The sequence below is a fragment of the Oncorhynchus kisutch genome, unplaced genomic scaffold (assembly GCF_002021735.2).
Source record: "Oncorhynchus kisutch isolate 150728-3 unplaced genomic scaffold, Okis_V2 scaffold3655, whole genome shotgun sequence".
Classification (NCBI taxonomy): domain Eukaryota; kingdom Metazoa; phylum Chordata; class Actinopteri; order Salmoniformes; family Salmonidae; genus Oncorhynchus; species Oncorhynchus kisutch.
The window spans coordinates 649530-665807 of record NW_022265600.1 but is presented as its reverse complement, the minus strand read 5'-3'; the positions used below and the strand labels follow the sequence as shown (position 1 = coordinate 665807).

The window sequence follows — 16278 nt, the reverse complement described above, 5'->3', positions numbered from 1 at the left end:
ATTCCAAAATCATGGGCATTAATATGGAGTTGGTCCCTCCCTTTGCTGCTATAACAGCCTCCAGTCCTCTGGGAAGGCTTTCCACTAGAAGATGGAACATTGCTGCTATAACAGCCTCCAGTCCTCTGGGAAGGCTTTCCACTAGATGATGGAACATTGATGCGGGGACTTGATTCCATTCAGCCACAATAGCACTAGTGAGGTTGGGCGATTAGGCCTGGCTCGCAGTCGACGTTTCAATTCATCCCTAAAGGTATTCAATGGGGTTTAGGTCAGGGCTCTGTGAAGGCCAGTAAAGTTCTTCCACATCGATCTCAACAAACTATTTCTGTATGGACCTCGCTTTGTGTACAGGGGCATTGTCATGCTGAAACAGGAAAGGGCCTTCCCCAAACTGTTGCCACAAAGTTGGAAGCACAGAATAGTCTAGAATATCATTGTATGCTGTAGCGATTAGATTTCCCTTCAATGAAACTAAGGGGCCTAGTGTATGTACACATGGGTGTTGTTGCACCATACCAACGATAAGCCTGTCTTCCCCATCACATCATGAAAGGTCATGTTGATGTTCATTTAACCTCTGTCTCTCTCTTCCTCTGACTCCTCCCTTTCTCCGCTGTTTCTCTCTGTCTCTCTGTCTCTTTCTCTCTCTTTCTCCTCAGATCTCCAGGCTCAAAGCGTCAGTCCACCAGGTAGGTAGAGTATAAATCTACAGTGATTATAGCAGTTCAATATTCATCAACTTTATTATCCCACATGGAGAAATTCATGTGTCCATACAAACCATTCTAAACCCCAATAACAAGTAGTGTTTTATGGAACTACTAATACTTGTCAACCACAAAGCATCACTGCTGTTAGAATAACAGAATCACTGTCATCATCTGTCCTCACCACTGTGTTTTCCTCTCTGCTGTTTACAGCTGAATACTCAGTCAGACTGGTGAATGGGACCACTTCCTGTTCTGGGACAGTGGAAGTCTTCTATGAAGGAGAGTGGACAGGTCTATGTACTGGGTGGTGGAGAATGATGAGAGAGAATAATGTTGTGTGTAGACAGCTGGACTGTGGGGATGTTGTATCTGTATCTGTATCTAGAGGACCTCTGATTGAAGATGGAAGAAGAGGAGTCAGACTATTGAGATGTAGTGGAGATGAGTCTTCTATTAGACAGTGTGACATCATAGGAAGACCTGGTTTCTGTGATGGTGGATATTATCATCATGTGACCTGTTCAGGTAAGAGACTGGTCATATTGAGAGATTTATTTATACATTATACAATATTACCATGTATCATGTTTTATGTGTTTTTATTTCATTTAAATAGAGGGAGAGATGTCAGATGTATTTAAACATTATATTTGTGTTTGTCATATTGGTTTATGGGAGATGTTCATGGGCAGATCATTGTAGTTCAGATGGTACTGAAGTGAAGCTGCCTGATGGATGTCCAGCTGTTTATTTTCTATAAAGTGAAGTGAACTTATTCCTGTCTCCTGCCTGCATTATTCCCAACCCGATCCTGAGTAACTAAGAACCCATTTCTATCTCTTACAGTATCAAACATAGCAAACTACTATCTTTTATCCAACATATTTATGTTTAGTCCATGACAGTGTCATCAACAAAACTGATTGAATGTTCAACCAACTCTTTTTCTCCAGAGTCTGTGCGGCTTGTGGATGGAGCTGGTTTCTGCTCTGGGAGAGTGGAGGTGAAGTCCTATCAGTCCTGGGCCTCAGTGTGTGAAGCTGACTTTGACCGGCAGGATGCAGAGGTAGTCTGTGGGGAGCTTGGCTGTGGGGCTCCTGCAGCTCTACAGGGGGGGCTCTATGGAGAAGGTGATGGTCAGACCTGGGATAAAGAGTTCCAGTGTAAAGGCAAAGAGTCCCTTCTCCTGGACTGTGACACCTCAGACAGAGAGAACAACACCTGCCTACCTGGTAATGCTGTTGGACTCACCTGCTCAGGTAAGAAACAGTTTGTCACTCAATCAACATTGTTTCTCACCTGGAGTGAAGAATATGAGAGACAATATAGGTGTGTTTTAGTGAGAAGATAGTAAGATTACTGTCTCTCTCTTTTCTTTTCTCAGAGCCTGATGATGTGAGGCTGATGGGAGGAGGCAGTCGCTGTGCTGGTGGAGTGGAGTGGTACGACCAGGGAGAGTGGAGGACTGTGGGAGCTGCTGACTGGGACCAGAGGGATGTAGCTGCAGTAGTGTGTAGACAGATGGGTTGTGGCTCCACTGTTTCAGAACTACTTGGAAACACCACTAGAGGGATTAGAGTTTCCTGTTCTGGGTTTGAGTCTTCACTGAGGGAGTGTTCCAGAAGTTATAATCTCCATCCTGGACTCACAGTGATCTGCTCAGGTAATAACAAGATATTATAATTATATTCAACTGATTTCCTTCATTCATACAACTTCCTCTGCACCTCTCATGATGACTGTTTAGCTTGTCAGTCTGCTTTACTAAATAGATCAATCAGTCAAGTAGGAATCAAATACAACTTAAATATCCCAGAATGCTTTGTATTTGAGTGTTACCTCAGTGAACGTCTCTACTCACTACCACTGTCACAAAGAGAGAATGAGGGAGGAGGAGAGGAAGAGGGAGATATGGGAAAGATCAAATACATTTTTATCACCGAGTTCTCACCAGTGATGTCATCATAACCAGTAACCTATTCTACTCTTGGCCCATCCTGACCCTGACATACAGTATCAGACCTTGTAGATCAGATGTTACTGAAGTGAAGCTGCCTGGTGTATGTCCAGCTGTTTATTTTCTATAAAGTGAAGTGAACTTATTCCTCTCTCCTGCCTGCATTATTCCCAACCCGATCCTGAGTGACTAAGAACCCATTTCTACCTCTTACAGTATCAAACATAGCAAACTACAATCTTTTATCCAACATATTTGTGTTTAGTCCTTGACAGTGTCATCAACAAAACTGATTGAATGTTCAACCAACTCTTTTTCTCCAGAGTCTGTGCAGCTTGTGGATGGAGCTGGTCTCTGCTCTGGGAGAGTGGAGGTGAAGTCCAATCAGTCCTGGGCCTCAGTGTGTGAAGCTGACTTTGACCGGCAGGATGCAGAGGTAGTCTGTAGGGAGCTTGGTTGTGGGGCTCCTGCAGCTCTACAGGGGGGGCTCTATGGAGAAGGTGAGGGTCAGACCTGGGATAAAGAGTTCCAGTGTAAAGGCAAAGAGTCCCTTCTCCTGGACTGTGACACCTCAGACAGAAAAAACAAGACCTGCCTACCTGGTAATGCTGTTGGACTCACCTGCTCAGGTAAGAAACAGTTTGTCATTCAATCAACATTGTTTGTCATCTGGAGTGAAGAATATGAGAGACAATATAGGTGTGTTTTAGTGAGAAAATAGTAAGATTACTGTCTCTCTCTTTTCTTTTCTCAGAGCCTGATGATGTGAGGCTGGTGGGAGGAGGCAGTCGCTGTGCTGGTGGAGTGGAGTGGTACGACCAGGGAGAGTGGAGGACTGTGGGAGCTGCTGACTGGAAAAGGAGGGATGTAGCTGCAGTAGTGTGTAGACAGCTGGGTTGTGGCTCCACTGTTTCAGTACCACCTGGAAACACCACTAGAGGGATTAGAGTTTACTGTGAAGGGGATGAGTCTTCACTGAGGGAGTGTTTTAGAAGTTATGATCTCCATCCTGGACTCACAGTGATCTGCTCAGGTAATAACAACATATTATAATTATATTCAATTGATTTCCTTCATTCATACAACTTCCTCTGCACCTCTCATGATGACTGTTTAGCTTGTCAGTCTGCTTTACTAAATAGATCAATCAGTCAAGTAGGAATCAAATACAACTTAAATATCCCAGAATGCTTTGTATTTGAGTGTTACCTCAGTAAACGTCTCTACTCACTACCACTGTCACATGTCATGTTATTGTCACATCTAAATGAGGAAAGTAGTTGAGGAGCTACGTTTTCTTTTTCTCTCCTCTTGTTCCAGATGTCCTGCTTCAGCCTGATATCAACATATGTTGTCTCAGTGACTGTAGGCCCACTACTCATGTTGCCCTGTGAGGGAGGGTGGCTGGCACTGTTACATGCTGATGTTATTGTCATATCTATAGGAAACTAGTTGAAGAGGTTTTTCTTGTTCTCTTTTATTGTTACAGATCTCCTGGTCCAGCCTGATATCTTCCTGACTGACCCAATGGGAGGGGTCTCCAGGGCTCACCAGGGGCCTGAGATGTTCAGGGGCTACAACTTCACCATCACCTGCTCCACTCAGCCACAGTACCCTGGAGGCTCCTTCCACCTCACGTTCACCGGCTCCAACAGAACCCAGACCCAGCCAGCTGTCAATCACTCTGCTGCCTTCCTCTTCCCTGCTGCAGATGACTCCCACCAAGGGAACTACAGATGTGTTTATGACAATTATGTTTTCTCTCATAACTTCTCCTCTGAGAGTGAGCTCCTCTCCCTCACCATCACAGGTAACTGAACATGAACCAGACTTATAACTTTGTCATTGACAGATTTCCCACAGATCTATGTGATGATGATCAGTCCCCTCATCAAAGGTGTTTCTGTTTGCAGCCTCTCCTCTGCCAGCCTTCATCATCAGACACGTTGTAGTGCTGCTGATCCTACTGACAACAATCACCACCTCCTACCTGTACTACAAGGTAAAGACATTTACTCAGACCTTACAAGTCATTTAAACTAGAGGGAGAGGGTGAGGGGGAGAGAGAATGGAGATACTAGAGAGTAAATGTCTGACTGTTGGTGCTGTGTCTCCCTAGCCCACCAGGAGGCAGAATAGAGTGAACAGGGTGAGCAGCATGGATCTTTATGTCAATGCCATGGAGATGGTCTCTCTGAGCTCCAGAGCTGAAGCTGGGCTGGGAGAGGAGAGAGCAGCCCAGGGGACGGAGTAGGAGGAGAATGAAGCTGAATTTTAATAACAAGTTCAGAATTAGTTTAACTTTCTAGAACCTTGGAATAAATCTAAAAGGAGTGATTGCAACCACCATTATTCATTTAGTTTGGTTTTTACCACCATGGGTAACATGGGGGTTCTGGGTAACATGGGGTTTTGGTAACATGGGGTTTTGGGTAACATGGGGTTTTGGGTAACATGGGGTTTTGGGTAACATGGGGTTTTGGTAACATGGGGTTTTGGGTAACATGGGGTTTTGGGTAACATGGGGTTTTGGTAACATGGGGTTTTGGGTAACATGGGGTTTTGTTAATATGGAGTTTGGGGTAACATGGGGTTTGGGGTAACATGGGATTTGGGTAACATGGGGTTTGGGTAACATGGGGTTTTGGGTAACATGGGGTTTTGGATAACATGGGGGTTTGGGTAACATGGGGTTCTGGGTAACATGGGGTTTGGTAACATGGGGTTTTGGTAACATGGGTTTTTTGGGTAACATGGGGTTTTTGGGTAACATGGGGTTTGGGTAACATGGTTTTTGGGTAACATGGGGTTTGGGTAACATGGGGTTTGGGTAACATGGCATAACAATAACATGTCAATAACATGACATGACATGTGACAGTGGGTAACTTGGGTAACATGAGGTTTGGGTAACATGGGGTTTTGGGTAACATGGGTTTTGGGTAACATGGGGTTTGGGGTAACATGGGGGTTATGGGCAACATGGGGTTTGGGGTAACATGGGGTTTTGTTAATATGGAGTTTGGGGTATCATGGGGTTTCGGTAACATGGGGTTTCGGTAACATGGGGTTTGGGGTAACATGTGGTTTTGGGAAAATTGGATTTTGGGTAACATGGGGTTTTGGGGAACATGGGGTTTGGGGGAACATGGGGTTTGGGGGAAAATGTTGTTTTGTTAACATGGGAATTCGGTAACATGTGATTATGGTAACAATCGTTTTTTAATTATTTTAAGAGAGTAGCTCAATTACGTCTGTTTTCTTATTTAGTGTCTCTTAGATTCTTCATCTTATTTAGTGTCTTTTAGATTCTTTATCTTATTTAGTGTCTCTTAGATTCTTTATCTTATTTAGTGTCTCTTAGATTCTTTATCTTATTTAGTGTCTCTTAGATTCTTCATCTTATTTAGTGTCTCTTAGATTCTTTATCTTATTTAGTGTCTCTTAGATTCTTTATCTTATTTAGTGTCTCTTAGATTCTTCATCTTATTTAGTGTCTCTTAGATTCTTTATCTTATTTAGTGTCTCTTAGATTCTTCATCTTATTTAGTGTCTCTTAGATTCTTTATCTTATTTAGTGTCTCTTAGATTCTTTATCTTATTTAGTGTCTCTTAGATTCTTCATCTTATTTAGTGTCTCTTAGATTCTTTATCTTGAAGTGTCTCCATTATTAGTCCAGGTATTATTATAATCATCTGTTCATTCTTTGTATGCTGAATTTTTTTTTAATAAAGGGGTTTGTTGTTGTTTACCTCATGATGTTATTGATTATAAATGTTATGATATTGATTATGAAGTAGATTAGTGTTGTGATGTTGCTCTCTAAACTGCCATGTAATCAACTGAATGCTTTTAATAAAATTACAGGCTGTCAGTCTTGTGTGATTTAATTATTAGACAGACTACAACATACAGTATGAATTAACTGAGATCAGTCTGTGTGATTCCCCTCTTGGACAGACTACAACATACAGTATGAATTAACTGAGATCAGTCTGTGTGATTCCCCTCTTGGACAGACTACAACATTCAGTATGAATTAACTGAGATCAGTCTGTGTGATTCCCCTCTTGGACAGACTACAACATACAGTATGAATTAACTGAGATCAGTCTGTGTGATTCCCCTCTTGGACAGACTACAACATACAGTGTGAATTAACTGGTCATACATTTGGCAGGAGGTTAGGAAGTGCATCTCAGTTTCCACCTCATTTTGTGGGCTGTGTGCACATAGCCTGTCTTCTCTGGAGAGCCAGGTACTGACCTGAATATAGTCCTGCTATTGTTATATTACTGTTGCTCTTTAATTACGTTTTACTCTTTAATTACTTGTTACTTTCATTTCTTATTCTTATCCATATTATTTTAACTGTTTCTGGTTAGGGGCTCGTAACTAATACAATTTTGATTTGAGGTCTGCCTACGGTGGCCTTTCTCAATAGCAAGGCTATGCTCACTGAGTCTGTTCATAGTCAAAGCTTTCCATAGTGTGGGTCAGTCATAGTGGTCAGGTATTCTGCCACTGTGTACTCTCTGTTTAGGGTCAGTCATAGTGGTCAGGTATTCTGCCACTGTGTACTCTCTGTTTAGGGTCAGTCACAGTGGTCAGGTATTCTGCCACTGTGTTCTCTCTGTTTAGGGTCAGTCATAGTGGTCAGGTATTCTGCCACTGTGTACTCTCTGTTTAGGGTCAGTCATAGTGGTCAGGTATTCTGCCACTGTGTACTCTCTGTTTAGGGTCAGTCACAGTGGTCAGGTATTCTGCCACTGTGTACTCTCTGTTTAGGGTCAGTCATAGTGGTCAGGTATTCTGCCACTGTGTTCTCTCTGTTTAGGGTCAGTCACAGTGGTCAGGTATTCTGCCACTGTGTTCTCTCTGTTTAGGGTCAGTCACAGTGGTCAGGTATTCTGCCACTGTGTTCTCTCTGTTTAGGGTCAGTCATAGTGGTCAGGTATTCTGCCACTGTGTTCTCTCTGTTTAGGACTAAATTCTAGTTTGCTCTTTTTTTGATAATTATTTCCAATGTGTCAAGTAATTATCTTTTTTTCTCATGATTGGTTGGGTCTAATATGTTTGCTGTCCTGGGGCTCTGTGGGGTCTGTTTGTGAACAGAGCACCAGCTCCAGCTTGTTTAGGGGACTCTTTGTATGTCTCTCTCTGTCTGTCTCTCTCTCTCTCTCTCTGTGTCTCTATTATTGTCTGTATTTCTGTCTCTCTCTTTCTGTCTGTCTTATTGTCTCTCACACACAGATGAGGGGCTAATAATAACACCTGCTAATTCAAACAGAGAAACTACATACAAACAGAAAGAGAGAAGAGAAGACATCAATGTAGTTATTTATAGACTATAGACTATGAGATATTGTTGTCCTGGTGTGTAGTTATTTATCCTCCACATAGACTATGATGTATTGTTGTCCTGGTGTGTAGTTATTTATCCTCCACATAGACTATGATGTATTGTTGTCCTGGTGTGTAGTTATTTATCCTCCACATAGACTATGATGTATTGTTGTCCTGGTGTGTAGTTATTTATCCTCCACATAGACTATGATGTATTGTTGTCCTGGTGTGTAGTTATTTATCCTCCATAGACTATGATGTATTGTTGTCCTGGTGTGTAGTTATTTATCCTCCATAGACTATGATGTATTGTTGTCCTGGTGTGTAGTTATTTATCCTCCACATAGACTATGATGTATTGTTGTCCTGGTGTGTAGTTATTTATCCTCCACATAGACTATGATGTATTGTTGTCCTGGTGTGTAGTTATTTATCCTCCACATAGACTATGATGTATTGTTGTCCTGGTGTGTAGTTATTTATCCTCCACATAGACTATGATGTATTGTTGTCCTGGTGTGTAGTTATTTATCCTCCACATAGACTATGATGTATTGTTGTCCTGGTGTGTAGTTATTTATCCTCCATAGACTATGATGTATTGTTGTCCTGGTGTGTAGTTATTTATCCTCCATAGACTATGATGTATTGTTGTCCTGGTGTGTAGTTATTTATACTCCATAGACTATGATGTATTGTTGTCCTGGTGTGTAGTTATTTATCCTCCATAGACTATGATGTATTGTTGTCCTGGTGTGTAGTTATTTATCCTCCACATAGACTATGATGTATTGTTGTCCTGGTGTGTAGTTATTTATCCTCCATAGACTATGATGTATTGTTGTCCTGGTGTGTAGTTATTTATCCTCCACATAGACTATGATGTATTGTTGTCCTGGTGTGTAGTTATTTATCCTCCATAGACTATGTGTGTGTGTTTGTGTGTGTGTGTGTGTGTGTGTGTGTGTGTGTGTGTGTGTGTGTGTGTGTGTGTGTGTGTGTGTGTGTGTGTGTGTGTGTGTGTATATGTGTGTGTGTGTGTGTGTGTGTGTGTGTGTGTGTGTGTGTGTGTGTGTGTGTGTGTGTGTGTGTGTGTGTGTGTGTGTGTATATGTGTGTGTGTGTGTGTGTGTGTGTGTGTGCCCCAATAATCTCTCCTTCCTCCCAAAGTGTGTGCTTGTTCACCTCCCTTCATTGACAGGATTTGACAGGAATTGACAGGATTTGACAGGAATTGACAGGATTTGACAGGATTTGACAGGAATTGACAGGATTTGACAGGAATTGACAGGATTTGACAGGAATTGATTAGTATGGAAACTCATGCTATAACCTTCGCCTTCACCAATCCAATGTTTTTACACTTTATGGGGAGTAGTGAACGAGTGCACACTTCAGGAAGCAGTAAATACTTTTGGGACGCACCCCTGGCCCAGGCCGGAGGATTTCCAAACTGACCACTTGGCAAAGGGAGCCTATAATTCTGCTCTACTCTGGAATATATATATATATATATATAATAATCCAGAATCTCTGGTGGCACAGCTAGCACTGCTATGCCTCTGCGCCAACCTTTGACCCTTGTCAAAAGGGAGCCTATTAATTCTGTGGTGCTCTATTCTGGAATATGAACTGGCGTTTGTCGCCCCCTGATGGACAGAACGTCTTAGTGATCTACCTCACTATAGAGATCTCTGCAGTTGTACCTCGCTGCACACGTACAACTATTTGAGGTTGAACTCTTATATTACTGTTCTGCTGGCAGCAGGATAATATGCTGGCAGCACAACATTAGATTATTTTCTTCTAAATAAGAGTCCCCCTGCAAAGACGAGCACAATTTTGAGAATATCTATTATTATTGCACTGTAATTCAATACAACTGTTTTTCACAGCATTGCACCACTTTTGAAACAAATAAATGGATAATTTGACATATTTTAATATTGTATTATTTATACCAGCATTTGTTTTTAATGTTTCCAAACTAAATACTGGTATGTTGAAAGATTTCAATGTTTCCAAACTAAATACTGGTATGTTGAAAGATTTCAATGTTTCCAAACTAAATACTGGTATGTTGAAAGATTTCAATGTTTCCAAACTAAATACTGGTATGTTGAAAGATTTCAATGTTTCCAAACTAAATACTGGTATGTTGAAAGATTTCAATGTTTCCAAACTAAATACTGGTATGTTGAAAGATTTCAATGTTTCCAAACTAAATACTGGTATGTTGAAAGATTTCAATGTTTCCAAACTAAATACTGGTATGTTGAAAGATTTCAATGTTTCCAAACTAAATACTGGTATGTTGAAAGATTTCAATGTTTCCAAACTAAATACTGGTATGTTGAAAGATTTCAATGTTTCCAAACTAAATACTGGTATGTTGAAAGATTTCAATGTTTCCAAACTAAATACTGGTATGTTGAAAGATTTCAATGTTTCCAAACTAAATACTGGTATGTTGAAAGATTTCAATGTTTCCAAACTAAATACTGGTATGTTGAAAGATTTCAATGTTTCCAAACTAAATACTGGTATGTTGAAAGATTTCAATGTTTCCAAACTAAATACTGGTATGTTGAAAGATTTCAATGTTTCCAAACTAAATACTGGTATGTTGAAAGATTTCAATGTTTCCAAACGAAATACTGGTATGTTGAAAGATTTCAATGTTTCCAAACTAAATACTGGTATGTTGAAAGATTTCAATGTTTCCAAACTAAATACTGGTATGTTGAAAGATTTCAATGTTTCCAAACTAAATACTGGTATGTTGAAAGATTTCAATGTTTCCAAACTAAATACTGGTATGTTGAAAGCTGTTGTGTAGGTCAGTGGTGTAGTGGTGCCTGGAGAAGTTGGTATTCAGAACTCTAATTTAGTAAAACATTTTCCAAACGGCCCAGAGAAGGAAAGACGCCCTGTGTGAAAAATTATATGGGAAACAGTGATACACTCTGAATGACCTAAAATTATACATCCCATATTGGTATTTCACAGTCAGACCTACCCAAGCTGTACTGTTCAGTAGGATAATAGTAGACCAACCCAAGCTGTACTGTTCAGTAGGATAATAGTAGACCAACCCAAGCTGTACTGTTCAGTAGGATAATAGTAGACCAACCCAAGCTGTACTGTTCAGTAGGATAATAGTAGACCAACCCAAGCTGTACTGTTCAGTAGGATAATAGTAGACCAACCCAAGCTGTACTGTTCAGTAGGATAATAGTAGACCAACCCAAGCTGTACTGTTCAGTAGGATAATAGTAGACAAACCCAAGCTGTACTGTTCAGTAGGATAATAGTAGACCAACCCAAGCTGACTGTTCAGTAGGATAATAGTAGACCAACCCAAGCTGTACTGTTCAGTAGGATAATAGTAGACCAACCCAAGCTGTACTGTTCAGTAGGATAATAGTAGACCAACCCAAGCTGTACTGTTCAGTAGGATAATAGTAGACCAACCCAAGCTGTACTGTTCAGTAGGATAATAGTAGACCAACCCAAGCTGTACTGTTCAGTGGATAATAGTAGACCAACCCAAGCTGTACTGTTCAGTAGGACAATAGTAGACCAACCCAAGCTGTACTGTTCAGTAGGATAATAGTAGACCAACCCAAGCTGTACTGTTCAGTATGATAATAGTAGACCAACCCAAGCTGTACTGTTCAGTATGATAATAGTAGACCAACCCAAGCTGTACTGTTCAGTAGGATAATAGTAGACCAACCCAAGCTGTACTGTTTAGTAGGATAATAGTAGACCAACCCAAGCTGTACTGTTCAGTAGGATAATAGTAGACCAACCCAAGCTGTACTGTTCAGTAGGATAATAGTAGACCAACCCAAGTTGTACTGTTCAGTAGGATACTAGTAGACCAACCCAAGCTGTACTGTTCAGTAGGATAATAGTAGACCAACCCAAGCTGTACTGTTCAGTAGGATACTAGTAGACCAACCCAAGCTGTACTGTTCAGTAGGATAATAGTAGACCAACCCAAGCTGTACTGTTCAGTAGGATAATAGTAGACCAACCCAAGCTGTACTGTTCAGTAGGATAATAGTAGACCAACCCAAGCTGTACTGTTCAGTAGGATAATAGTAGACCAACCCAAGCTGTACTGTTCAGTAGGATAATAGTAGACCAACCCAAGCTGTACTGTTCAGTAGGATAATAGTAGACCAACCCAAGCTGTACTGTTCAGTAGGATAATAGTAGACCAACCCAAGCTGTACTGTTCAGTAGGATAATAGTAGACCAACCCAAGTTGTACTGTTCAGTAGGATACTAGTAGACCAACCCAAGCTGTACTGTTCAGTAGGATAATAGTAGACCAACCCAAGCTGTACTGTTCAGTAGGATACTAGTAGACCAACCCAAGCTGTACTGTTCAGTAGGATAATAGTAGACCAACCCAAGCTGTACTGTTCAGTAGGATAATAGTAGACCAACCCAAGCTGTACTGTTCAGTAGGATAATAGTAGACCAACCCAAGCTGTACTGTTCAGTAGGATAATAGTAGACCAACCCAAGCTGTACTGTTCAGTAGGATAATAGTAGACCAACCCAAACTGTACTGTTCAGTAGGATAATAGTAGAACAACCCAAGCTGTACTGTTCAGTAGGATAATAGTAGACCAACCCAAGCTGTACTGTTCAGTATGATAATAGTAGACCAACCCAAGCTGTACTGTTCAGTAGGATAATAGTAGACCAACCCAAGCTGTACTGTTCAGTAGGATAATAGTAGACCAACCCAAGCTGTACTGTTCAGTAGGATAATAGTAGACCAACCCAAGCTGTACTGTTCAGTAGGATAATAGTAGACCAACCCAAGCTGTACTGTTCAGTAGGATAATAGTAGACCAACCCAAGCTGTACAGACACCTAGCACTATTGTTGGATTAGCAGTGTTTATATAGTACAGACACCTAGTACTATTGTTGGATTAGCAGTGTTTATATAGTACAGGCACCTAGCACTATTGTTGGATTAGCAGTGTTTATATAGTACAGACACCTAGCACTATTGTTGTATTAGCAGTGTTTATATAGTACAGACACCTAGCACTATTGTTGGATTAGCAGTGTTTATATAGTACAGACACCTGGTGGAACCAACTTCACATCACCCCCCAGAAGAAAGGCACACGGACACCCACACTTCAGGTTGACTCGGTTTTTATCTGCAGTAAAAGATATCAAACAGTGATGACAGACATTGACAGATAGGACACAAGATATCTGTTAGATAGGAACAACAGTAGTGATACATGGTTAGGTAGGACACAAGATATCTGTTAGAGAGGAGCAACAGTAGTGATACATGGTTAGGTAGGACACAAGATATCTGTTATAGGAGCAACAGTAGTGACACATGGTTAGGTAGGACACAAGATATCTGTTAGATAGGAACAGTAACGTTATTGATACAAACCCTCAATGTGAAGTGATATTAATCCATAAATACAGAGCACAAGTACAACCCTTTTATATAAACCTTTTAAGGTAGTAAGAAAATAAACATTCACTTAATATTTCAATAAGTCCCCTGCTAGTAAATCACCTGCTGGTAATAACTAGCGGGACATTGTAGTGCAGAGACCAACGGTGCTCGTTAGCTCGTCATTAACACGGCTAGCTAAGACAGCAACAACTTGGTTAACTGGCTGAAATAGGTCTTCAATTCATGAACGGCTAAATAAATATCTACAGAGCCACATTCGCTATTGCCTTTAGGATATATGAACCAGTTTTCCAAAACCACTATTGTGTTATACAGTTTGAAACAGTGTTTATGTCCAGAGGAAGAGGACTCGAACCTGCTCTCAGAATATCTGTCAGACTGAGGAGCGGGCAGACCAACTTCCCAAATAGGGGAGAAGCACTCAAAACACACTAGTTGTTCTTTCAAAGGAAATTATACAAAAATGGTAAGTCCGAAGACCTCTCGTATTATCAACATTACTACAATGGCAGCAAATATCTTAATGAATTCAGTAACACATAATGAAAGGAAACGTTATTTATATCACCCCTTTTCCCGAGGTGAATGGTTTCACCCACTACTCTCCCGGAACTGAGGCTTTGACATCAACAGTTTCACTTTGTTCCACCTTTGGTGAGCAAAACAGCTAATAACGTAGCTAAATACTGACATTATCCTCCATCGAGATATCTGTTCATATCTAAATACATGGCTCTGCTTTGGTCTATTCCATTGATATTGTCAAACTGAACATTACATTGAACATGTGAGTCATTTAGCAGACGCTCTTATCCAGAGAGACTTACAGTAGTGACTGGATACATTTTCATACGTTGCATTGGCAGGACAATTCCATTAGTAGTTGGGAGGAGAGCAGAAAGAGCCTAACACCTCCACTGATACTGTGTAACCTGTCTGCAGTCAAGCAGCCATCCAGACTGAAGTGAAGGCCTTGTTACAGAATGAAAACACCTTCTCTTTCGTCGGCATGGCAACCTGTAAACATGTCAGTGGCGTCACAATGTTGCACAACAGCAGCAGAACATTGGATGGAGGGTCATTGTATCATTACACAGTGTCCCTGTCTATTCTACTGTATTGGTACATGTGGTGTTACAATACATTAGAAGATCTGTAGACGGCAGCATTGAAACAATTTACAACACATCGTCAACTAGCAACCTACTCTGTTTCAGTGCTGTTTAAATATCCCACTTATTTTATTCTGCTGTTAGAGGCCATCAGTAGAGACAGTCAGGAAAATAGTCTTTGTAGGAAGTTTTTTTCTGTCAAACCTGGGAAGTGTGTCTATATAGGTAAGTACATATACAATTAGGATTTTACTTTAAGGTCTAATGTACTGTAACTGTCTAGTTGTGAAGATAATCTAAATATATTGTTTATTGACCTCCTCTCCATTCTAGCACCATACGTTCTGTTGTTTACTGATCTCCTCTCCATTCTAGCACCATGCGTTCTGTTGTTTACTGATCTCCTCTCCATTCTAGCACCATACGTTCTGTTGTTTACTGATCTCCTCTCCATTCTAGCACCATGCGTTCTGTTGTTTACTGATCTCCTCTCCATTCTAGCACCATACGTTCTGTTGTTTACTGATCTCCTCTCCATTCTAGCACCATACGTTCTGTTGTTTACTGATCTCCTCTCCATTCTAGCACCATACGTTCTGTTGTTTACTGATCTCCTCTCCATTCTAGCACCATACATTCTGTCGTTTACTGATCTCCTCTCCATTCTAGCACCACACGTTCTTCAGAAGCTGGACAGCATATGAATAGAATCCATCTTCTCTCCCCTTCTCCCCTCAAGACCAACATCACACAAGATGCTTCAGAACAACAACAACAACAAGCTGGTGAAGTTGCTACCCAACAGGAACAACCAATATGTTTAAGTTATATATTCTACCAAGTGTTAATGTCATTGTAGAGGGTGGGTCCCAAAGACCCTCCCCATTAGTGATTAAGGGGACTTGAAGATTCATCTGTTTTGCTACAGGCCTTATAATAGATACTGTTTCTATGTGTCTAAAACTCTGCCACTATACGTTGTACAAGCATCTATATTAGTCTTTGTGGTTAGGCCCTGGCTGTTGTGAGAGTGTGCTTGCAGGCTGGGTCTGAGTCTATATTAGTCTTTGTGGTTAAGCCCTGGCTGATGTGAGAGTGGGCTTGCAGGCTGGGTCTGAGTCTATATTAGTTTTTGTGGTTAGGCCCTGGCTGATGTGAGAGTGGGCTTGCAGGCTGGGTCTGAGTCTATATTAGTCTTTGTGGTTAGGCCCTGGCTGATGTGAGAGTGTGCTTGCAGGCTGGGTCTGAGTCTATATTAGTCTTTGTGGTTAGGCCCTGGCTGATGTGAGAGTGTGCTTGCAGGCTGGGTCTGAGTCTATATTAGTCTTTGTGGTTAGGCCCTGGCTGATGTGAGAGTGGGCTTGCAGGCTGGGTCTGAGTCTATATTAGTCTTTGTGGTTAGGCCCTGGCTGTTGTGAGAGTGGGCTTGCAGGCTGGGTCTGAGTCTATATTAGTCTTTGTGGTTAGGCCCTGGCTGTTGTGAGAGTGGGCTTGCAGGCTGGGTCTGAGTCTATATTAGTCTTTGTGGTTAGGCCCTGGCTGTTGTGAGAGTGGGCTTACAGGCTGGGTCTGAGTCTATATTAGTCTTTGTGGTTAAGCCCTGGCTAATGTGAGAGTGGGCTTGCAGGCTGGGTCTGAGTCTATATTAGTCTTTGTGGTTAGGCCCTGGCTGTTG

General features: G+C 41.3%; 1 protein-coding gene across 1 annotated transcript in view; it reads left to right on the top strand.

Moving 5' to 3' along the window:
• Positions 1–1611: 1611 nt before the first annotated feature.
• Positions 1612–16278, top strand: part of LOC116371798 (deleted in malignant brain tumors 1 protein-like) — a gene marked incomplete at its 3' end in the record, with an annotated part of 53496 nt that continues 38829 nt past the window's right edge. The window contains exons 1-6 of the mRNA XM_031820798.1: positions 1612–1619; positions 1959–1972; positions 2098–2219; positions 2996–3299; positions 3425–3703; positions 4160–4480. Of these exons, the coding sequence (XP_031676658.1) occupies positions 1612–1619; positions 1959–1972; positions 2098–2219; positions 2996–3299; positions 3425–3703; positions 4160–4480 (1048 nt within the window). The remainder of the gene's footprint in view (positions 1620–1958; positions 1973–2097; positions 2220–2995; positions 3300–3424; positions 3704–4159; positions 4481–16278) is intronic.